Genomic DNA, 24,669 nt, shown 5'->3' on the forward strand with positions numbered 1-24,669 from the left:
CTATTATTGTTGATGCATATATAAAAATCCTAAATAAATAAATAAATAAATAATTCCTTCCTCAAGTTGATAATGTCATCATTGGTGATCATACATGTCATACAGCTGAAGCCTGCATAGTAGCCTGATAGTTAGACTTAAATAGTGATAAGCTCCATTGCTGGCTCATCCCGCTTAAGAAGGGAGAAATGTAGGGAGATATCCCATGTTTTACCATTGAAAGTATGTAATATGAATCATAATAGCCAAGAAGTATGCAGACAATATACTGCCAGGCCAAACTGCTGTCATATCTAAAGAAAAGAAACTTTGCCCAGACGAGAACTTTAAACCAGAATTGAAGGATGCTTATCAAGATCTGCCTATTTGTAAGCTCCTGTGTAAATAAAACCAAGGCACTAAGGCAGAGGGACAATGCAGCAACTTAAGCTCATAAGCTGAAGTCATTAACCAGCCAAGGAAAGTCTAGAAGTCATAAAGACCCCCACCCTTGAATGATGGGGGTATTCTGAAATGGAGAAAATACTGACTCTGGCATACAGCTTGGCATACAGATATGGCAGGACCCCCCCCCCCCCCACACACACACACAAAGAAAAGGGGAGGGGGAAATGACCTGCAATGCAGCAAAGACCCTCCACCCACAATGCAAGAGCTTATGCATATTTATCAGCTGGAAAGTATAAGATAGGGGGCAAATAAGGAGAAAAAAGAAAAAATCTGAAGCAACCTAGCACCCCCTGCAATCAAGGAGGGAGGAGACTAGGTCAGGAGACTGGAGAGAGGAGACACTCTGCTTAGGGTCAGAGGGGCTTGCAGTGTGAGGCGAGTGAGGAGCCGTGAGCAGCACAGTAGCTCTACCAGTATCAGACCCAGAAGCAAGCCCAGACAGCCTGACAGCTCTTCAGTACCAGACCCAGAAGCAAGCCTCCTTCCTGGACTACCCTGCAGCTCTGCCAGTCCCAGATCAGGAAGCAAGCCTCTTCCCTTGCCCACATTCTCCAGACCTTCAGCCAGAGCCTGCTTTAGAGGTAATTAGGGAAATCACCCGAAGTTGGGACCAAGGGTAAGTTAGTTAGCCATAAGTACTAATATATTGGGCAGGCTAAAGTTTATGGCATGTTTGAAACCACCCATGGTACAAAACTTTCTTTAGGGTAAACTGCTGTTTAGTGGCCAGAATGTTAGAGACAGGAATTGTTGTTATTTTCTAAATGCTAAATCCTGCCAAATATGATAAATAAAAGTCTAATTCTGAGAAGAACATGTTGTCTTTTCCTGAACTCAGGATCGTGAAGTGTGAGGGGAACTGGAAGTGTCCTGTAGCAGACAGGTCCCTGTGCCCCTAAACATACTTACAGTATGAATGTGCTTTACTGAATGAATAGATTTTCTATACATCAAACCAATAGGCCTAGTTACTAAAGTGTACTACTGCCTTTCCACAGTTAGCATGCATTACTAATGCAGCTGTGTAATTAGGTCTCATTCATTGTAATGTAAACTGTATTTAAATAGATCATTAATACATTAATATGCATTATAATGGCCTATATTTTGCATGGCTTAGGAAATAAACTTCCCAAAACTAATTTTCTAAACCTTGTGATAGGATAGCTTGTTAAGAAAAAAAAAAAAAAAGGCAAAACTATCAAAAGTGCAGATGGCTTGTGCTGGAAAGAGTTGAATAGCTTTGCACCCTATCACTCACTATATGAGAATGGCCAGAATGACTCCTCCCGTCCCAGGAATCTAGCATCACTTGCATTTCACAGGTAGCCCATAGACGCCAAACCTTTTCACATGCTGTATTTATAATGGGTGGTAGCTGTATCTGCTCGCTGGCTGACTTTCCTGCTTTCCAGTAGCTCCGAATTCCCCAGATAAGTATTTGCAAACACAGCCTTCAGTCAGCTGGCAGTAAAAAGAGAAGAGGTGGGGGCGAGCAGAGTATTAGGAGGGGAGCCCCAGGAATTCTCTCTAAAGAGAAAAGGCCAAGCGGAGGCAAAAAACTACACTACAGGGATGCAGTGGACAGACAGCCTGCCAGGGGTCCTCTTCTGACCTTTACCTCCCAGCTCAGGGAGCCACAGTGAGATCTGGACTAATCCTGACCTGCTTCATTTTTGAGATGTGTTAAATTTCTCACAAAAGTGTCAGACATTTCATACTTTGCTGCCAAAGGCAGGGGGGTGGTGGAGAACCATTGGAGAAAGCCTCTGTGTGTACAGCGATTGTAAAGGCTGCAGTCAGTGACAGCCACAGAACAAGTACAAGAGAACAGAAGGGGGCAATTAAGAGCATAAGCAGACACTGTAGCAGGATGCCTCGTGGTGGTAGGAAGGCTGTTGCAGAGGTGCCGGCAGCATTACCTTTGCTCTGCCACCCCTGGGTGTGAGTGGCTGTGCACCCGCGTTAGTAGTCCCCCCCCCACCCCCCCAAAAAAAAAAAAAAAAAAAGGGCGATTATGTTCTTCTTCGTGGCAGCGCTTTGGCCGCTGTTTTCTAACGCTGGTTTGGTGAGCAGCCTCTCAGCATTGCAGCACAGGAACTGTCCAGAGGGCTACCGCTTCAGGAAGGACAACACAACGTGCGCTGGTAAGTAAAGCACTGCAGATCGGTGTTCAGAGAGGCTGCCTGGCTGTGTCCCTTCTTACCGCTCATTCTGTAAAGGTGCACTTTGCCCAGGTGTTAGAATTTGGATTTCAAAAAATGAGTCAATTGTTCTTAACTTGTCCTAGAGTAGAAATAATAGATAAGTGTGTGTGTGTGTGTGTGTATATATATATGTGTGTGTGTGTGTGTGTGTGTGTGTGTGTGTGTATATATATATATATATATATATATATATATATATATATTATATTATATTATATTATATTATATTATCTATTATATTATTTCAAATAAGTAGTATGGCATTCAAATAAGAAATTCGTAATTCGCATTTCTGGCCCCTTTGGGGAAACTGGGAAAGATGAAAAGTTTTGCTCCCCTGCAAAAATAGTTGCTGGTTTGCACCTGGATGTTTCTTTGATAAAGTGAGGCAAAACTTTGCTAAAATCTCCCTCCCCACCTCGGTGTTATTAAAGATAAAGGGTCCATGTTTCTTTTGTTTGATTCTGTTTGCATGTTTGATCGCTGTCCTTCACGTCCTTGATTTCTGCAGTGGTCACTCTAAATAAAAGATCCCTTCAGGAAAAAAAAACAAAACCTTTTGGTTTAAAGACAACTAAGATGCATCCCTTAGGAGAAGAAGTCAATAGCATTGAGACTGACTGTGGTTATAGAGAAGGGATCGGCATACAGCAGTATGCTCATTACAAAAGTTATGAAACTTGCATTCTGGAAAGACATAATGCTCCCGCAAAGTGCCAGGTTATCATTTTGTTATTGTGTGGAATTCGATCTGAGCTCTGTACCTTTGAAGAATAAAGATGGATTTTTTGTTATCCGCCTTGAACTTTAGATATGAGTAGAATACAAATTTCTGAAATAAATAAATGTTCTTGGTGAGGCTGAGCCCTATCTGTTAACTGCAGCAATAAACAAATCATCAATATTCCAGAGTCTTCACTTTTTAACAATTAGCTGCAGCCGTTCTGCTTTGCATTTTCCAAATTCGCATTGACGGTGCAGTGCTGTGTGAACAATGTCCCCCGTTTTTTGTTCTCTGCTCATTCTGCAAACGCCAAAGTGAGTGCACACATACATTATCCCGAGATTTGTTCAGTGTGAGCACTCATGAATCTCCATGGATCGTTATATAACTAAGGCTCACATACTAAACGCTTTCTTCCCTTTTGGGCCAGATGGATTAAGCATTTTTCCCACAGACACAAAATGAGAAAACCCTTTTATTACATCTGGCTTACTTATTACATGGGGAGGGCCTTAATAACATTTGTGAATTTGGTAGCAGCGGGCTTTCCAGAGCAGGTCTACAAATCTGCATTACCTAACCCAAGTCATTTCATTTTTCTTGTAAGACAATTCTTCCAGTCTTCTTACACAGTTACTCTAAAACCCCAAATGTGAACTGGAATGTTTAGCTAGAAATTTCGTGTCAGAAATTCTGAAATCTGGAAACATTTTCATGAGTTTTAACTGTTAGAATAATAATAATAATGACTACTGTTCATATAAATCTGGTGCTTTCAGCTCTTTGAGGAGAGATTTGGAAGCAGGCCCTCCTACAGTTTACCTGAAACTCTGAGCCTGCCTCACTCTTTTCTCTTTCCTTGTGGTCAAGTAGTGCTGCCGATAGACACTGCACTGTCAAACAAGAAGATCCAGGCAGAACTAAAGGAGGCTGCTTTCTGGAATATGCGTTCACACATATATGTGGATCAAATAATAATAATAATAATAATAATAATAATAATAATATGCCTGTCAGGATCTCGTTGAACTCCCTGACATGTGCTGAAGATTGGGTGGGAATAGGACACACAAAAAAAGACAAAATGTATGGAGGGTGGGGAGAACACACACACACACACACACACACACACACACACACACACACGGTAAGGGGAAGGAGCACTACTGAGGCCATCCGACTGCCTTCTGAACTGAGCTTTGCTAGCAGGAAAGTAAAAGGAGCCTTAGCCTTACTTTGCCAGTCCTGTTTTTCTGACAGACCCTCTAGTTATTTTGTAACAGGTGGCTCCTGAGGTCCTGCCAGAGGAACAGCAGTTAGGAAACAGATACAGAAGAAGATCGTGCATGTTAAATGCACATTTTAGGGCGCTGGCTCTATTTTGCTAAGGGTGCCTGTGAAAAGTACAATTCTTCATAACTTATATTTGCCATAAATCTTAATGGGGGCGTTTCCGAGTGACAAAAGAATAATGGATAAATAATAATTTCTGCATTTTGCTGGGGTTTTGTTTTTTGTTAAGAATTCCGGATTTTGCATTTTGGGAAAAGTGATCAGATAGATTCATATCATAGAGGACAGCAGAAGCAGTCTTCGTTTTACCCTGTTTCAGCTGCGGACTTGTAGATCTTAATTTCTTTTAAGAACGCCAGGGGCCTGACCCTTCAAAGTCTTTGACAAAGATACAGAATGGGAGAAAGACCTTTGTGCAGGAGTTCCCAAGCCTGTTTTCCTTTTCCCTAAGTCATTCGGGTTTTCAGGATATCCACAATCTACATGCATGAAAACGATTTACGGATACTGGGTCTTCAATGCAGCTCACGTATTCGTTGTTAAATACCCTGAAAACCGGACTGGCTGATTTGGGAACCTCTGCCTTGATGAATCAGTCCCTTAGGACAACAAATTGGTAGATGAAGTCCGATATAACTAGGACTGGCTCAGCTCCATGCTTTCATAAGGAATAGGCTGCCGGGTTACCATAGTTGTGAGGATGTAGTGAAACAGTGCAAAACCAAAAATTTATTATTTTTTTATTTTTAATTTTTATATACCGGAATTCCTGTATACAATACAAATCAAACAAAAAAAAAAAGCCAGGGTTATTGTTTTGCTTGCTTCATCAAAATGTTTCCCGTTAAATTCCATAATGGAATGATTTGAAACAAAAAAATGTACTTCTGCGAATTTCCCTGCGTTTCCCCAATTTTACTATTGCTGCACATCTCTTCAGGCATCTGTAATTGCTACAGAGTACATACATTTGGAATGGAAATAAGGCTAGACATCAGTTACAGTAGCAATGATGCATTGGAAGCCAGCTCGTGCTGTTGTGGGATAAAGTTAGAAAAAGCTTAGTCATGACTTACACAAGTAAAATAAGGAGTAAAGCGCGTAAGTTGGCCGTATGTGCCTATGCAACGTTTCAACCCCATACATTCATGAGTACATTTAGCTGCATAGAAGAAGGTGGTTTGGGGAGCGTGTTCAGGATGTAGGGATGTGAATCGTTTTTTGACGATTTAAAATATCGTCCGATATATTTTAAATCGTCAAAAATCATTAGGGCCACGATACAATACCAATTCCCCCGATTTATCGTCAAAAAATCGTAAATCGGGGGAAGGGGGAGGGCAGGAAAACCGGCACACTAAAACACCCTAAAACCCACCCCCGACCCTTTAAATTAAATCCCCCACCCTCCCGAACCCCCCCCAAATGCCTTAAAATCCCTGGGGGTCCAGCGGCACACTAAAACACGGCACGCTAAAACCCACCCCGACCCTTTAAATTAAATCCCCCACCCCAAATGCCTTAAATTACCTGGGGGTCCGTAGCCTTAAATTACCTCCGTAGCGGCGGTCCGTAGCTAAATCGGGGAAAGGGGGAGAGCAGGAAAAGCGGCACACTAAATCGTGTGGTCTTCAGCCGGTGCCATTTTGCAAAATGGCCGCAAAATGGCGGCGGCCATAGACCAAAACAATTCGACGCAGGAGGTCGTTCCGGACCCCCGCTGGCTTTTGGCAAGTCTTGTGGGGGTCAGGAGGCCCCCCCAAGCTGGCCAAAAGTTCCTGGGGGTCCAGCGGGCGTCCGGGAGCGATTTCCTGCCGCAAATTGTTTTCCGTACGGAAAATGGCGCCGGCAGGAGATCGACTGCAGGAGGTCGTTCAGCGGGGGTCAGAACCCTCGCTGAATATTCCTAACTGTTTTATTTCACACAGGGGGTTCCGACCCCCGCTGAACGACCTCCTGCAGTCGATCTCCTGCCGGCACCATTTTCCGTACGGAAAACGATTTGCGGCAGGAAATCGCTCCCGGACGCCCGCTGGACCCCCAGGAACTTTTGGCCAGCTTGGGGGGGGCCTTCTGACCCCCACAAGACTTGCCAAAAGTCCAGCGGGGGTCCGGAACGACCTCCTGCGTCGAATCGTTTTGGTCTATGGCCGCCGCCATTTTGCGGCGGCCATTTTGCAAAATGGCGCCGGCTGAAGACCACACGATTTAGTGTGCCGCTTTTCCTGCTCTCCCCCTTTCCCCGATTTAGCTACGGACCGCCACTACGGAGGTAATTTAAGGCTACGGACTCCCAGGTAATTTAAGGCATTTGGGGGTGGGGGATTAAATTTAAAGGGTCGGGGTGGGTTTTAGGGGGTTTTAGTGTGCTGCTGGACCCCCAGGTAATTTAAGGCATTTGGGGGGGTTCAGGAGGTTGGGGGATTTAATTTAAAGGGTCGGGGTGGGCTTTAGGGGGTTTTAGTGTGCCGGCTCACGATTTTAACGATTTTCACGATACTTTACACACCCAAACGGCAACAATACGATTCCCTCCCCTCCCAGCCGAAATCGATCGTTAAGACGATCGAGGACACGATTCACATAAGGTGCTTGAATGTTCAAAACGTATACACGGAAACGGCACGATCTTCATGTCCACAACCTTCTCCTTCTTCATGATCAGTGAGAATAAAACCTTTATCTAATAGCAAACTCTGAGTATGATAAAAAAAACAAAAACAAAGAAACAATGAAAAGAATAACACAATGAGAAATGTTTTACTGCACAGAAAGAAAGTACACAATAAGTATCGATCTTACTGAGTGCTGCTAGGTGCAAAATAGAAACAGAGAATATGACATCAAATAAAGATATGAGTCTCCCTTCTTATTTGTAATACTGAAGACCCTACCTGATCTCCAGTTTTACCCTCACTTCCCCATTGTTTAGGACCCCAAGTTTTCCCCCTAGACACAGACTAGGAGAATAAGTCTTAGGCGTCTGTTTTGCGAACCCCCCAGCCAGCTACATTGTGCCTGAAAGTTCAGCTAAATTGACTTAAAATTTGAATTTGTCGTGACTGGGACATTCCTTCCTGTCAGCAACCTTTCGATTGACATCTTCATAGGGGCGGGGAGGGGAAACATGACCTTCTCTGTCAGCATCAGGGCTTCAGGTGAGAGGGAGGATTACAGTTTGGGGGATGGGGGGTAATCTATTGAGTTTTGGTTGCCAAGGTTGAAGGGAGAGAGAGAGAGAGAGAGAGAGAGAGAGCCAGGTCCAGGCCACATAGCCACCTAAATTTTATTTCTGCTACTGCAGCACTTAAGTTCGGTCGGACAATTTCAGGGTTTAGTGCAGAAAATCAGCACTGGATGCCTTTCTTCTACTACCTGAGGTGCCCAGAATTTGAGACCCCATTCAAAAGGGGGCAATTTTCAAAGCCGCCTTAGTTAGGCAGCTAGATGGCTTTCAAAAATTGAGACCGTAGTGAATCAGGCTCTTAGGATCCCCACTGTGCTTGTCCCAGGCTTTTTTGAATTCTGTTACCATTTTTATCTCCACCATCTCCCCTGGGAGAATGTTGTGTGTATTCTCCACTCTTTCTGTGAAGAAATACTATTTTATATTACTCCTGAATCTATTTCCTCCAGATTTATATCATGATTCCTTGTTCTGGAACTCCTTTTCTACTAAAAAAAAAAAAAAAAGTTGCTTGCCTTAGGTGATTATTTATACATTTGAAGTATTTGAATACCTTAAGAACATAAGATTTGCCATACTGGGTCAGACCAAAGGTCCATCAAGCCAAGGATCCTGTTTCCAACAGTGACAAATCCAGGTCACAAGTATCTGGCAGGATCCCAAGGGGTAGAGAGATTCCATGCTGCTTATCCCAGGGATAGGAAGTGGATTTTTGTAATCCCATCTTAATAATGGTTTATGGACTTTTCTTCCAGCAACTCATCTACACTAACAGCTAGTACCACATCTTCTGGCAATGAATTCCAGAGGTTAATTATATGTTGAGTAAAAACCTATTTTCTCCTATTTGTCTAAAATGTATTACTAAGTAATTGCATTGTGTCCCCTAGTCTATGTACTTTTTTTAAAAGAGTAAACAATTTAATAGTGTTTACCAGTTCCACTCCACTCATTATTTTATATATCTCTATCAGATCTCCCCTAAGCCATCTCTTCTCCAAGCTGAAGAGGCCTAATCTCTTTAGCTTTTCCTCATAGGGGAATCGTTTCATCCCTTTTATTACTTTGGTTGCCCTTCACTGTACCTTTCTAGTTCTGCTATATCTTTTTTGAGATGCAATGACCAGAATTGTACATAATACACAAGGTGTGGTTGTACCATGGAGAGATACAGAGACATTATAGCATTCTCTATTTTATTCTCCATTCTTTTCCTAATAATTCCTAGCATTCTATTTGCTTTTTAGGCCACCACCATACAGTGAGGTGAGAATTTCAACATAATATATAGAAATATAGAAATGATGGCAGAAGAAGACCAAACGGCCCATCCAGTCTGCCCAGCAAGCTTCGCACTTTTTTTTTTCTCATACTTATCTGTTACTCTTGGCTCTTAGTAATGTTTTGGTTCTATTTCTCTTCCACCCCCACTATTAATGTAGAGAGCAGTATTGGAACTGCATCTAAGTGAAATATCTAGCTTAATTAGTTAGGAGTAGTAACCGCCGCAATAAGCAAGCTACACCCATGCTTATTTGTTTACCCAGTCCTTATCTGTATATAGATCCACTTTTCTTCATTTCCTCCTAGCGTTGAAGCAGAGAGTTATGCTAGATATGCATTGAAAGTGAAGTATCAGACTTTCTCTGCTTAAATCATGCTTTTCCTGGGTGGTGACTCCCAATCTGGAACCTTGCATTGTGTAGCTATAATTTGGGTTGCTCTTCCATACATGCATCACTTTATACTTGTCCACATTAAATGTCATCTGCCATTTGGATGACCAGTCTCCCAGTCTCACAAGGTCATAAGAACATAAGAACATGCCATACTGGGTCAGACCAAGGGTCCATCAAGCCCAGCATCCTGTTTCCAACAGTGGCCAATCAGGTCATAAGAACCTGGCAAGTACCCAAAAACTAAGTCTATTCCATGTTACCGTTGCTAGTAATAGAAGTGGCTATTTTCTAAGTCAACTTAATTAATAGCAGGTAATGGACTTCTCCTCCAAGAACTTATCCAATCCTTTTTTAAACACAGCTATACTAACTGCACTAATCACATCCTCTGACAACAAATTCCAGAGTTTAATTGTGCGTTGAGTAAAAAAGAACTTTCTCCAATTAGTTTTAAATGTGCCACATGCTAACTTCATGGAGTGCCCCCTAGTCTTTCAATTATCCGAAAGAGTAAATAACCGATTCACATCTACCTGTTCTAGACCTCTCATGATTTTAAACACCTCTATCATATCCCCCCTCAGCCATCTCTTCTCCAAGCTGAAAAGTCCTAACCTCTTTAGTCTTTCCTCATAGGGGAGCTGTTCCATTCCCCTTATCATTTTGGTAGCCCTTCTCTGCACCTTCTCCATCGCAATTATATCTTTTTTGAGATGCGGCAACCAGAATTGAACACAGTATTCAAGTTGTGGTCTCACCATGGAGCGATAGAGAGGCATTATGACATTTTCCGTTTTATTCACCATTCCCTTTCTAATAATTCCCAACATTCTGTTTGCTTTTTTGACTGCCGCAGCACACTGAACTGATGATTTCAATGTGTTATCCACTATGACACCTAGATCTCTAAGTCCTCTTGTAATTTCTCACAATCTTCTTGTGATTTAATCATGTCAGAAAATATATCAAAGTTAATGATAGCTTCATTCTGTAAACTTAACCTCTTAAAAAGACTCAAGCGACTACTTTTTCAAGATGACTTCAGATCTGTTCTTCAAGCACGTATTCTCTCAGGAATGGATTACTGTAATTCTTTATATAATGGTCTTCCAGAATCAGCACTCTGTCCTCTCCAACTTATTCAAAATTCTGCTGTCCGACTCTTAACTGGCTCCAGACTAAAAGATCACATATCACTTATTTTGTTAAATCTTCACTGGTTACTTATCAAACAATGAATTCACTACAAAATTCTGATGCTAATATTTAATTTAATCCACAACCCTTCAGCCATTTGGTTATGTCCAACTCTTCATCTTTACCAACCCTGGCTCCACTTATGATCACTAGATAAAAATCTCCTCGAGGTTCCAACAGTTAAAATTGCGAGACTAGAAATGACTAGGAAATGTGCTTTCTCAGTGGCAGGTCCTTTACTTTGGAATTCTCTCCCAACCTCCCTCAGAATCATATCCAATCCAAAAGAATTTAAGAAAAAACTGAAAACATATCTCTGTTGTACCGCATTTAATTTAACTTACACAGATCAATAATATCACTCCTCTTTCCTTTTCCTTTTACATTCCTATGTTTTACATCATGTTTACTTTAATTTTAAACATGTTTTTATCCATTTTGTTATGTTTTTGGATTTGATTGTATTCACTATAGTTTGTTCTATGTATTTTACTTTAAATTTATGTATGTGATTTTAGTTTGTAAACTGCTTAGACCATAACATGTATAAACAGTATATAAAAAAAAGTTAAAACAAATAAATAAATAAAACCACTTTGAATAATTTTGTATTATCAACAAATTGATCACCTCACTCATTCTTCCCATTTATAAGTCATTTATAAATATGTTTAAAGAAAGTGGTTTCACTAAAGATCCATGGGGCAGTCCACTATTCACCTTTCTCCATTGAGAAAAATGACCAATTAGCTCTACTGTGACACCCTCCCTCTTGGTCTGGATTATGAATTACCCCTATGTTTGGGGTGGGGAATACCACATGAGAAATTATATTTACTAATATGATTTATCTTCAGATTTATTTATTTATTTATTTATTTATTTATTTATTTATTTAAGGTTTTTATATACCGGCATTCATGATAAAATCACATCATGCTGGTTTACATATGAACAGGCGTGAATAAATACATCAACTAGAACTATCGTGCAGGAAAAAGCAGTTACAAATAACAAGGAATGATGAACTGGGAGAAGATGGACATAAAGGAAAGAGATTAGTAATGGCTAAAAACTATGTACAAGGAGACGGAGATGAGCTGCTTGTTTTAAATATATAGAAGGTGAAGGCATTAGTTTGAGTCAGGGAAGGCTTGCTTGAACAGCCAAGTCTTAAGTCTTTTTCTAAAGGTGGGGAGGCAGGGCTCCTGTCTGAGATCAGGTGGGATGGAGTTCCATAACGGTGGACCAGCTGTAGAAAGGGCTCGATCTCTTAAGGTGACATGTCTGGTTGTTTTGGCGGGAGGTACTTGGAGAGATCTTTTGTAAGCATCTCTGGTAGGTCTGTAGCCTGAATGGGGTTTGTAGCCTGAATGGGGGATGAGACAGGGTCCTGGTTACCCTGATACCAAAACTTCTGACTTGTGGCACCACAGACCAGATAAAATCATCACACCAGAATAAAACAGTAAACAACTTTATTACTAGTATTGTGTAAGTAGACAGTAAATCCAACCAGAACATTAAACAGGAAAAGTACAGTAGGGAAGTATAATATAAAGCAGTTTTCTTATTTTATCAAGCAATGCAAAAATGCAAAAATAACACTGTTAACCTAGGAAACCAACATACTCATATGAATAGTAAAAAAAAAAAAAGAATGCTAATAGAGAAAGGTTGGGAGAAAGGCAGTGAAGTATACAGCTTTACCTCTGAATACTTAAAAAAAAAAGGAGGGGGGGGTGAGAAGAAATCCAACCAGTTTGTAGAAGGTGCACTCTGAGCCAAACACAAAATTGTGTGAAATAAAACAGTTAGGAATATGAAGAAGTCCCTCTTGATGGTGGAGCTGGCTATTTATTTATTTATTTATTTTAACATTTTTCTATACCATCGTATGGTGGGGACCGTCACAATGGTTTACATTAAGGCACATAAAAATAATGCTAAAGTATTTTAAGTTACATAGGTGCCGTTAAGGATCGGTAACATAGTTTGCAATAATATTAATAGGTAAGTGTAATAAATCAATGTCCAATTCACCTTGTATTGGTTTAGGCTACGATATTACCTTTATCATTGTACTTTTACCTTTTACTGCTGAGCTAGATAACAAACCAAACAGATGAGCTCTGCAGTGTGTGAATGGTCTCTCTGTCTCTCCTGGGGAGCTTACTGAAATGGTTCACTTACTACTAAACAGAAAGCTCTTACAGAAAGACCACGGTCCATCAGCTTCTCTTTCCCAGTGCTACCTCATGTGGCTGTAGCAAGGGTTTATGCTTGACTTTGTCTGAAAGGCTAAAACAGTTAAGATGAGATACTGAAATTGAGGACAAAAGGCAAGGAAATAAACCTTCTCCTTCCTCTACTAAGGTACACTCTGTACAAAGTTTAGATTACTTAACTCAATCTCTTAGGAGGATGATCCAGCCATATGGTCCTGGACCTGGATATCTGTGGAAAGGAAGTCTCCCAGTCTCCCAGTGTCTCAGCTCCTGGTTCCTCTGTTCCTTGTTGGGGATTTTGCTTGTAGCTTGGCTAAGAAGCAAGAACAGCTGTCTCTCTATTTCCTCATGTGCAGACTTTTGTCTCTCCCTCTTGATAATTAGCTGTTCAGGAGAAGAACTGATTGCAGGACTGCCAGATGCACTCCTCTCTTCCTGGCTCCTGGCTCCAACTTTTGGCCATCCCCGCCCCGTATACACAAAGAGAGCCAGCCAAATTATGCCTTTTCTACCTTAAATGGTCTCCCAGTATTCCTTTGGTGTCCTCCTCTGTTGGCTATGTAGTGCTATTCTCTGGGAAGGCTAAATAGTACAGCCCTTTTCCCAACTTGCCAACACTATGAGTGCTGGATGCTGGCTCCTGCAGAACACCTTTCCTTCACAGGAGAAATGACAGGGGTTTCAAAGCAATTTCTATTTTCCTCAGGCTGAAACCCCCCCCCAAATCAGGTCCAAAACATATCACCCAGATGCAGCTCGGTCCTCACTGCAAAGCTCCAACACATGGTGAGCTCATGGGGGCAAGAGTCTGGTCCATAGTAGATTCCTACACCCCCTACACTTAATTGGGGAGCGTGTCCTCATGTCTCTGAAAAGGAAATGGGTTAAAGCAACCTCAATCTAATACAATTAAATTAGTAACTAATGAAACAGTAACATTAACAACTTTCTCTATCCTCTCCCCACTCTCCTTTCTCTCCTAAAAGTTGTACATTTTGGTTGTTAGTGTCTCCTTATAAGGAGACACTACCATTTTGGTAGCCCTCATCTGCTGTACATTCCAAGGTACAGAAATTTTATTGTAGAGGTTAAGTCACATGAAATCTAAGATGGCAGTACAAGAGACAGGGTGTTGTGTTGGTAAGTCAAAGAGAGTCTAGGCTTGCAGAATATGAAACTTGGAATATGGAAATGGGCGACAGTTAATGGGGTAAAGGTCTGACTGTGGGGGTAATTTACAGGGAGGAGAAGATGACAGTTAATGAGGTAAGGAAGTCTGATTCTAGGGTTAAGTCACAGGGAACGCAGGCTGACAGTTAACGGGATAAAGAAGTCTGATTCTGGGGAAAAGTCACAGGGAGGGCAGGGTGACAGTTAATGGGGTAAGGAAGTCTGATTCTGGGGGTAAGTCACAAGGAGGATAAAGTGACAGTTAATAGGGTAAAGAAGACTGATTCTGGGGTTAAGTCATGGGGAGGACAGGGTGACAGTTAATAGGGTAAGGAAGTCTGATTCTGGGGGTAAGTCAACAAAGAGGGTAGAGTGACAGTTTAATGGGGTAAGGAAGTCTGATTCTGGGGGTAAGTCACATGGAGGACAGGGTGGCAGTTATTGGGGTAAGGAAGTCTGATTTTGGAGGAAAGTCACGGGGAGGGCAGGGTGACAGTTAATGAGGTAAGGAAGTCTGATTCTGGTGGTAAGTCAACAAAGAGGGTAGAGTGACAGTTTAATGGGGTAAGGAAGTCTGATGCTGGGGTTAAGTCACAGGGAACACAGGCTGACAGTTAATGGGGTAAGGAAGTCTGATTCTGGGGGTAAGTCACAAGGAGGATAAAGTGACAGTTAATGGGGTAAAGAAGTCTGATTCTGGGGGTAAGTCACATGGAGGACAGGATGGCAGTTATTGGGGTAAGGAAGTCTGATTTTGGAGGAAAGTCACGGGGAGGGCAGGGTGACAGTTAATGAGGTAAGGAAGTCTGATTCTGGGGGTAAGCCAGAAGGAGGGTAGAGTAACAGTTAATGGGGTAAAGAAGTCTGATTCTGGGGGTAAGTCACATGGAGGACAGGGTGGCAGTTATTGGGGTAAGGAAGTCTGATTCTGGGGGAAAGTCACGGGGAGGGCAGGGTGACAGTTAATGAGGTAAGGAAGTCTGATTCTGGGGGTAAGTCAGAAGGAGGGTAGAGTAACAGTTAATGGGGTAAAGAAGTCTGATTCTGGGGGAAAGTCACATGGAGGGTAGAGTGACAGTTAATGGGGTAAGGGAGTCTGATTTTGGGGGTAAGTCACAAGGAGGGTAGAGTGACAGTTAATGTGGGAAGGAAGTCTGATTCTGGGGGAAAGTCACGGGGAGGACAGGATGACAGTTAATGGGGTAAGATAGTCTGATTCTGGGGGAAAGTTGCAGGGAGAACAGGGTGACTCTACTTGTAATAAGTTATAAGGAGTTCTGGATGACAGTATTTGGGGTAAGGAGGGTTGATTGTGGGGGTAAGTCACAGACAGTGCTGCAGTGCAGGATGATGACATTTTAATTGTTCCTATAAGGGTAAGCAGTGACTTTGATCCATACTTTGGAAGTCCTGTTGGTTTGAAACTGGATCTTCCTGGCAGTATTACTCTTGGGCAGTGACGAAGCCAGAACTGAATTTTTTAGGGAGACCCAAGGTTAATTTGGGTGGGCAGTAAACATATAGGATTAGGCCCTACTAGTTATATTATTGATAAATAATGCCTTAGAGTACATCTGACAATGGATTTCTAAGTAGTCTGCAACAACCATCATAAATCATGAGTGACACTTCTAAATATTTTATTTTAACCACTTACCAATATTAAAAATGCCCTATTAATCTGTATTATTTTATATTTATTGCAGTTTATAAATACACAAGAATATCATATAAAAATGTAAACAAAGAACACTTAACAGAAATCACGTAATAAAACAACTATCAATGTATTCTTTTATGAATCCTCTTTCCAAAAATGAAGAGGATATTATAACTACAATAATACAGCAATAATCATAATAATCATATAAACTTAAGATTTGCAATGTGTGCAGAACAGAACTAGAACATGCCAAAAATATGTATTCAAATTCTGGTGTCACCTCTGCAACAGCAAAACAAACTCTCTCCACTGCCAAACACTTTGGGAATAGAAACCCCTACAAAAATATAATAAAAAGCTACCTAAAACCTTGCCATATCATACCATTACAGCAGTAACTTTCAGGACTCAAAACAGCAACAACCTTATCTATGAAAAGGCAGCAATGCAAATATTACCCCAGGCCCTAGAACACTAATACACCACCTATTAGGCAAACAGAACAAGCCAGATTGCTACAAAATCCTACAGAGAAACTACACACTAGCCAAAAAACTGCATCTCTGTCACATATGTGCAACACAGACAAAATAAGAGGCTACAAATTAGAAATATAAGTATGCAGAATAAACTGAAATGGTAAGCCTAAGAAAAGAGACTCTGTGAACAGTAGAATACTGAATAAAAAGCATAATTCAAATATATACAGCAAGAAATGCACATTCCCAAAGATGGCATAGTCCAATAGCTGAAAGTTAAAATAATTTTTTTTACCTTTGTTGTTTGATCTTATTTTTCTAATCGGTTGGTCCCAGTCTCTTTTTTCCCCCTTGTCTGTCTTTTCCTAATTCCCTTTTCAGGGTCTCTTTTATTCTTTCTTCTCTCTCCTTCTTTCTTTTTTCCTTCCTCTCTTCCTCATACACACACACACACACACACTGGTTCTCTCTCACATGTGCTCTCTTTCTCTCTCTCTCTCTCTCTCTCACACACACATACACACACACACACACTCACACACACACACACACTTTCTCTCATATAGGCTCCCACTCTTGCATGCTCTGTCTCAGGCACACACACACACACACAGGCTCCTACTCCCACACATACTTTCTCACCCAGGCTCCCACTGCTAGACCCAGGCTCCCACTCTCATATGCTCTCTCTCACATGCAGGCTTTCATTCTCACATGCTCTCACTCACACACAGGCTCCCACTCCCACACACACACACTCACAGGCTCTCACTCTCACATGCTCTTATATGCAGGCTCTCATTCCCACAAATAGACATACAAATGCTCTAGCTTGCTTTCTCTCACCCACAGGCTCCCACTCCCCCTCCAACACACACACACCTCACTCTCACATGCTCTTACATGCAGGTTCTCGCTCTCGCTCTTACATGTGCTCTCTCACGCACAGGCTCCCATTCCCACACATACAGGCTCCCACTCTCACATGCTCTCTTTCACAATCAGGCTTCCATTCCCACCTCACACATGTACAGGCTCTCTCACCCACATGCTCTCTCTCTCTCTCTCACACACACACACACACACATACTCTCTCTCTCTCTCTACCAGAGTCTCTCTCTCTCTCTTCCAGTCCTCCTTGCTTCAAGGTCTCCTCTTCTTGGGACACTGCAGGATGAGCTCTGCAGCAGCCCTGTGGCAGAGCCTTCTTTTCTTGAGCAGCCGTGAGATGAGCTATTAGGTGACCCTGTGGCATGGTCTCCTCTTCTCGGAGACCGCAGTCCTATGGCAGCATCTCTAGTTGTGCCGCCGTGGGCTATGCTGATTGGGTAGGCCTGAGCCCAAAATGGGTGGTCCATGGCCAACCCAGGCCCACCCATGGCTATGCCACTGCTCTTGTTGGGGAGGGCAATTTCTAAGGCAATGCACTGTGTGGAAAGTGTTCTACCTGGGTTAATTGTCTGAAACTTGCACCTTTTCCAATGGGGCTGTAAGTTTGTGTTGTATCCCATGTGGAAACTTTTAATCATCTTCGTAGGAGGTATTTCCGGGGGCGTGTTTAGGTCAGGGGAGGAAATGTACGTGCACAGGAGATACGTTCAAGTCTTCACAGAGAAGGGCATGAGCAAACGTCCAAATATCCGCATCAAGTTTGAAAGCAAAAGCATGCGCACACTTTCACTCTGAAAACTGGTGGAACTCCATGGGGTAGAGAGAGTACCACGGACTTTGTCCAGTGTGGACAGTCTGAGAAGCTGCTCCTCTAGGAAGCAATTTCTCAAACCATGCAGGCAGGCAAAAAATCAGCCAGTGTTTCTATCCATGGATTTTGCAGCAGTTTTCCCAAGAAAGAAAAAAAAAAGTCTGCCTGTACATTCCGTTTAGAAAACTATCCAAAGAAAAGTAATTGCAGAGATTTGCACCTCCTCCTCCCGAAGATGCTATTTATGACCAAAATAACATGAAAATCCCAAAGCTTCTTTTCTCCCCCAACCAAACCTGCCCTTGGGTACGCCTTCACTACAATGTGGGCAAGGAGTCGATGCATCAATGTACCTGGATTCAGGGACGGGCAGTTCTCAAAATATCCTTCTACCCACTTAAATGCCTTTGGAAAATTGCCCTCTTACAAGTAGTTTTTGCAATGGCCACCTACATTTGAAATGAAATACGCCCATGAGTTACAACAGTTTTCAAAGTGAATTTATGCCAGTAAATTCGCATTGAAAATTATTCCACCAAAATCTACCCACACATGGTTATACCTGCTAATTTGTGCACAGCTTCGTTTTCTTTTTTTTTTTTTCCAGGACAATTTCCTTGCATACTTTTGAAAATGCAAAATTGTGTGTGTAAATGCAAACTCCTCCTCGATCCCATGCCCAGGAAGTCCTCCACTCAGGCCGGGTAAACGTTCGTATCAGGCAGGCAGTTTTGTGAAAGGCCATTTCTGCAGGTCCAAGCAGTTTTAACTGCAGGCATGCGGCTGAAAATTACCCTCTTAATGTAATCATTTAATTAGTTTCCTGTCTTTTGTGCATAGTATATCTAATTTATAGCATCCTGGCACCAAAATTGGTAATAAAAAGCTGTAGCTAGGTAGGAGTGAGCTTCCTTTGACCCAGTTTCAAATCTGCACGTATTTGAATATACTTGAATAGTCAGAATCTGTTTCTTTTTAACTTACTTTCTAAAGGGAAGAAGGCTTGTGAGATCACTGTCCCCTCTCATAACGTCTGTGTTTATCCACGCCACATTTTCAGTACAGGTCAGGAGGTCTAAGGGGATCTGGATGAGTTTTTGATCCACATACACACATGGATGCACATGTACATCCCAGAAAGTAGGCTCCATTCATGCTGGATGGAACATTTCGTTCTTATTTGAACTATCTGAGATTTTTTTTAACTTTGAATAATGTGAATACAACTGTGAATCTCTGATGCTTCACAGCTGAATCTAGTAAAAAAATTCAAATTCAGCAAGTATAGGGAATGGAGCACTCAACCCTGACATTTCAGTATATAGGAACTCCTGTCCCTGTGTATTTATTTTCAGCCTTTCTATAGTAGCCTGCCCAGGAAGCTTTACAGTGAATGTATCTGTTGGTCCAGCTATCTGTCTGTCTTTCTGTTAGCACACTGACACCTTATATACTAAAATAGTTAATATAAGTGAGGCAGAAAATGCAAGGCTGTCATTCTACAACAGTGTTGAATTTGTCAAAGCACGTACAGTAATTTTGTGTGAATTGTCACCAGGTTCAGGTTCTGATACTTCCTCCTTCTAGTTTCTGTGTACCAGCATTGTTACTGATGCTGAAAATGTGTGATAGGAAGCCAATTTTTGTTTTCTAAGGCAGATGAATATTTAAATGGATCTCGCAGCCTGTAGCTGCAATGTAACAGAAGCTGATGGGAGCAGTCGTTTGGAACTTCCAAGCCTTGCTTCTTCATTGGAAGCCAGCAATGCTGTAAGCAAAGCCTCAACAAAGCTGTTGACCGTTGATGTTTGCAGTCATTTTGTGCTTGGGAGACCACACCTTGAATATGTATGCAGTTCTGGTCACTGCATCTCAAAAAAGATTTAGTTGCACTAGAGAAAGTACCAAAATGATAAAGGGGATGGAACAGCTCCCCTATGAGGAAAGGCTGAAGAGGTTAGGGCTGTTCAGCTTGGAGAAGAGACGGCTGAGGAGGGATATGATAGAGGTGTTTAAGATCATGAGATGTCTAGAACGGGTAAATGTGAATCAGTTATTTACTCTTTTGGATAATATAAGGACTAGGGGCACTCCATGAAGTTAGCAAGTAGCTAATTTAAAGCTTTTCACTCATCGCATAATTAAGCTCTAGAAGTCATTGCCAGAGGATGTGGTTATGGCAGTTAGTGTAGCTGGGTTTAAAAATGGTTTGAATAAGTTCCTAGAGCAGAAGTCCATAAACCGCTATTAATCAATAAGGATTAGTAGCTTGGGATCTATTCATTTAATGTTTGGGTACTTGCCAGGTATTTGTGACTTGGTTGGCCACTGTTGGATACAGGATGCTGGGCTTGATGGACCCTTTGTCTGACCCAGTATGGCATATCTTATGTTCTTATATGTTCTTATTTTGGGCTTGCTTGCTAGATAAAGCATGCAGAAGGAAGACATATCAGGAATTAAGACTGAGGAAACTAGAGGGCATTAAGAGAGAAGTATGATTTCTGGCAGCAAACCATGAGAAACCCCAAGCTCCCACACTGCCTAAGGGTCAGCCAAAATATCCATTACTGGCAAATCAGAATTGGACAAGAAGACTGTTTTAAAGATAATTTGGTATCCTTTATCATTTGTTTCCCAAATATAACATCAGATGTGCATTCAGTTGAAATTTTCCTCCAGAATCTATTCAGTGCAAATCCTGCCAAGCTAATCTTGCAGCCCTTTTTCCTCTAGTGTTCTCAGGGAATTTTCAAAAACTTGTCTAATCCCAAAGCAGAAATATCTGACTCTGGATTTGAGCTGTATTACCAACTGCATGGGGGCAGGAGGGGGGAGAAATTATGAGAAGAGAGAGAACAGGGCTTGTGCAATCCACTGTAAAGGCCTTTCAGAGGACAGCAGCTGCCTGGGGGTGACCCGGCGGACCCCAACCCGCCAGCAGCCAGTGGAGTCTCCTGGTACAGGTGGAAGACATCAACAGGAGAATGTGGCAGCCCAGCAGACCCCAACCTCTGGTGGCAGAATACGTGAAGAGGAGAGCCAGAGGCTGCCGGGGCACTTCAATCAAAGAAGAGAGGGAGAGGCCTGGTTGAGTGAGGGCAGAGGCGGAGGTTCTTGTGGATTTTTGGAAGGAGCTTCTCCGCACAAGATGAATAAGCGGTGGATTCTTGTGATAATCCCAACAACGGCATCCTTGCTCAAGGTCAAAAACTGGGTAACGGCAACAGATGTGAACGGTGACCCAGTGGAGGGCACCGCCAAGTTTACCATTGCAGATGAACTGTGGATTTGCAGCAGAGGTAACGCAAAAGATGTAATGCAGAGATGAAGTTAAAGCTGAAGGGGCGGACAAAGGCCTTGGGTGCAGGCGCCTACTGCAGGTCAGATGGGTCAAGGATCCTGGGACAGCTGTAAATCGATGACTGGATGCAGGCATCCCCTGCAGGTCAAGGACTCTTGATAGAAAGCCAGCAGTCTTGAAGCCAATAAAGTTGAACCCTGGGTGCAGGCGCCTCCTGCAGGTGGAGAAAAAATAACCCCAGGGAAAAAAATCTGAAGACTGGCAAGGGACAAAATGAGTCCTAAAAGTGGAGACTGTTGATGGATCAAGAAGGCTCCAGGAGCAAACTGAAGAGCTTGAGAAACCTGGGTGCAGGCGACTCCTGCAGGTTGTAAAAAGTAAACCCAGGCACAATAACAGGTGCTCCAAAAGGAGCGGAAGATTGAAAGCAAATGCAGGTGCCGCCTGTGGGTCATGAAAAAATAAAAAATCCAAACACAGATTAAAAAATGTTGGCAAGATCAGAGCAAAAAATCCAGGAAAACTTGGGCAAAAATTCTTGACAAGGAGCAAGACATCAGATAGTCCAAAGACTTGCCAGTCACAGGAACACACCCACTGAGCTCTTGGCCTTCGCATCCTGTTGCAAACACAAAGGTGCGGTAGCTTGCTCTAGGGGGATGTGAGCTCTTGGGCCACAGCGTGGCTCAGGGAGGAGCCCCAAGGCACACACTATGGGAGGCGAGAGTGTTCAAGAATGGGCTGGAGATTTTTATTATTAGATGTTCCATTTGTCAACTGTTTTGAAATATTTATTCTTTTTATTTGTATGGTTTTATTATTATAATTTTTGTTTTATACATCTTGATTTTATTGTTTGATGTTTTATGAGAAATGTAATGTTTGTTTTTCCATTGTTTCACTGATACAGAGTCTGGCTGCTTACAGTCTTCAGTTCAGTTTTTGTTTGCACATTTTTATTTATACTTTATGGTCATTTTATTCTGTATTTTGCAAGGGTCTGCTGCCTATTGCATGTGTGACCAAGGCGAGGTATTCTGCTAGCATGTAGTTTCTGTGTAGGGATCTATAGCAGCTTAGTTTATTCTGTTTTCCTAATAACAGGTATATTGGTGTTTTAGAGTCTAGTGTAATATTTGCAATATATCTTTTTCATAGTTAGGATTATTAACTGTTTGAGTGCTAGCAGTTAGTGATTTATTGGTATGGGAGGTTTACTATATTGTAATTGTAATTCACTCAGTTTACTCATGGATTTTTGAGGACCAAGCCTACACATACCATGAAGTCTAATACCATATGAGTTACAAATGTAATTTTTGCAGGGTTTCTGATTGGCACCACAGCAGTGCATGTAAATATAATATACATGTTGTTGTGGGATTTTTACCTCAGAAGACTGCACTTTGAAAATCCTCTTTCCTTCGGCTAGTTAGCCAGGTAAACATATTTGGCTAGCTAGCAGGGTATATTCAGTTGTGCTACTGAATATACTCAGCTATATTATAGCTAGAATTATCAAAATGTGATCATTTTCACATGAATAATGCCTGTGATAAGGAAAAGGGGCATGGCTATGATAATTTTAGAGTTACTACTTCTCAAAGGTATTTTATTGTAATGTGTGTCAAAGTTATTGCACCCTGTGATATTTGTAGTTTGCAAGTTGTGAAGTGCCCAGACAGGCATGAGAGAGAGAGAGAGAGTGAGGGAGAGAGAGATAGAGAGAGAGAGACTTTTTATAGGGCTCTCATAGTAGTCAACTCTTTATACCACTATAGGAGGGCCAGCTAGTAACTCAAGGTGAGGTTTTAGTGGGGGTCTAGAGTTTTGGGGCCAGTTTTACATGCACAGTGAGATGTATGAATAGCACATTACACATCATTGAAGATTTGACATGTTTGGAGTGAGGAAAGTCAGTACTCTGGTAGAGTCCATCAAGCTAGGGCGAGAGAGCATTGTAGAAATCTCATTTTTGTGTGACTTTTTTTTGTCCTTTCATTTTTATAATCCTGGACAGCATGATGCCCAGGTAGTTGCAGAAACCTTTGGTGACCCGAGAGCTGTAAGGGTGCCTTCTACATGGCATGCTTGCAGTGCCGCTAGTTGGCTGGCAGGGACTGCCACTGTAGCAGTAGTCTTCTTCCCTAGGTAGACATGCATGCACCATTTGCGTGGTTTTCTTAGGCCCCAAAAGGCCTGACATGAGGGGGATATGAACTTGGATCCCTTATGTCACAGCAAACAGCCCTATGAGCCAAGCCACAGGGCCAGCCTGCTACAGAGGTTTCTGAGGGGTGTCATTGACTGAATTATACTTGCAGCTTTCTTACAAGATGACCCAAGCAGTAGCTTCAGCAAGTGCCCATTTAGGAAAAAAGAAAGCGCTTTACCACTACAAAAGAGAAAAAAATGGAAGCAGAGTAGAATGCTTAAATACCAAACAATATCATGTTAGGTTAAGTACTGCAGGACCTGATTTGGGGGTTTTCAGCATACGGTTGTTCTCTGAGAGTGACTACATTGGCAGTCTGATTCAGTTGTTTTTTGCAGAGTGTAATTATGAGGTTCATTTCTTTTCTCATCCCGTCCAGATCTCAATCCCCACAGCAGCCACATTGTACCATTTTATAATGAAGTCAATGACCTTTTTTAGAGGTAGTGCAGGTTCGGAGGGGGGGGGGGAGGGGGAATCACTGTTTGGAGGTATCTGAAGGACAAAAGATGACATTTTCTGTAGTAGTCTGTTTCAAGAACCTCAGTTCTCCCCTACCTTTCAACACTAGGAGATGTCTTTTTCCATGGACAACAGTTTAACAGTACCTAAGCCAAGGCCAAATAGTACAACCAGCAGAGACTGTTAACAGACCATGGTGAGATGGGGCTTCTTTTTAGAGTTGGATGTGTTACCCATGAGTCTCAGAAGTACAAACAAATATGAAATCTTGCATATTGATAACTGGGGGAACAGTCCCATGTGCAGTCAGGTGTTACATGCCTAGATTCTGGATGGTGAGCTATGATACTGGAGCTGAGTGCCACAAACATGCCTAGCTTTCAGAGGTTTGCAAAGAGACAGATCTTTAACACAAGAGCCAGCTTCATTTTAGGCCTATTCAAACCTATTTGTGACACCCGAGCACCAGAGGTCTCTATCCCTGTGCTATTGTTTCCTACAAGAAGGAGAAGGTCAAATCAGTGCAAGGTTTGCATGGTTGCACACCCCGTACTGTCTGCACAGAGTGGGTTTTTCAACATGCAAACAAAAACTGAACTAATGTCCACAAAAATATATATTGTGTTAAACATTACTAAAATTCAAACAAAGAAATCCACAAGCAACAAATTGCAGGCTCTTAGTGAATTAAAATGAGTCCAAGTTATGT

General features: G+C 42.0%; 1 protein-coding gene across 2 annotated transcripts in view; it reads left to right on the top strand.

Moving 5' to 3' along the window:
* The first annotated feature begins 2,001 nt into the window (after positions 1–2,001).
* The window catches only part of EGF (epidermal growth factor), a 208,156-nt gene continuing 185,488 nt past the window's right edge, over positions 2,002–24,669 (top strand). For both annotated transcript variants that reach the window (XM_029596110.1, XM_029596125.1), the window contains exon 1: positions 2,002–2,597. In XM_029596110.1, the coding sequence (XP_029451970.1) occupies positions 2,468–2,597 (130 nt within the window). In that variant the 5' untranslated portion in view covers positions 2,002–2,467. The remainder of the gene's footprint in view (positions 2,598–24,669) is intronic.

Source organism: Rhinatrema bivittatum, chromosome 1 (assembly GCF_901001135.1).
Source record: "Rhinatrema bivittatum chromosome 1, aRhiBiv1.1, whole genome shotgun sequence".
NCBI lineage: Eukaryota > Metazoa > Chordata > Amphibia > Gymnophiona > Rhinatrematidae > Rhinatrema > Rhinatrema bivittatum.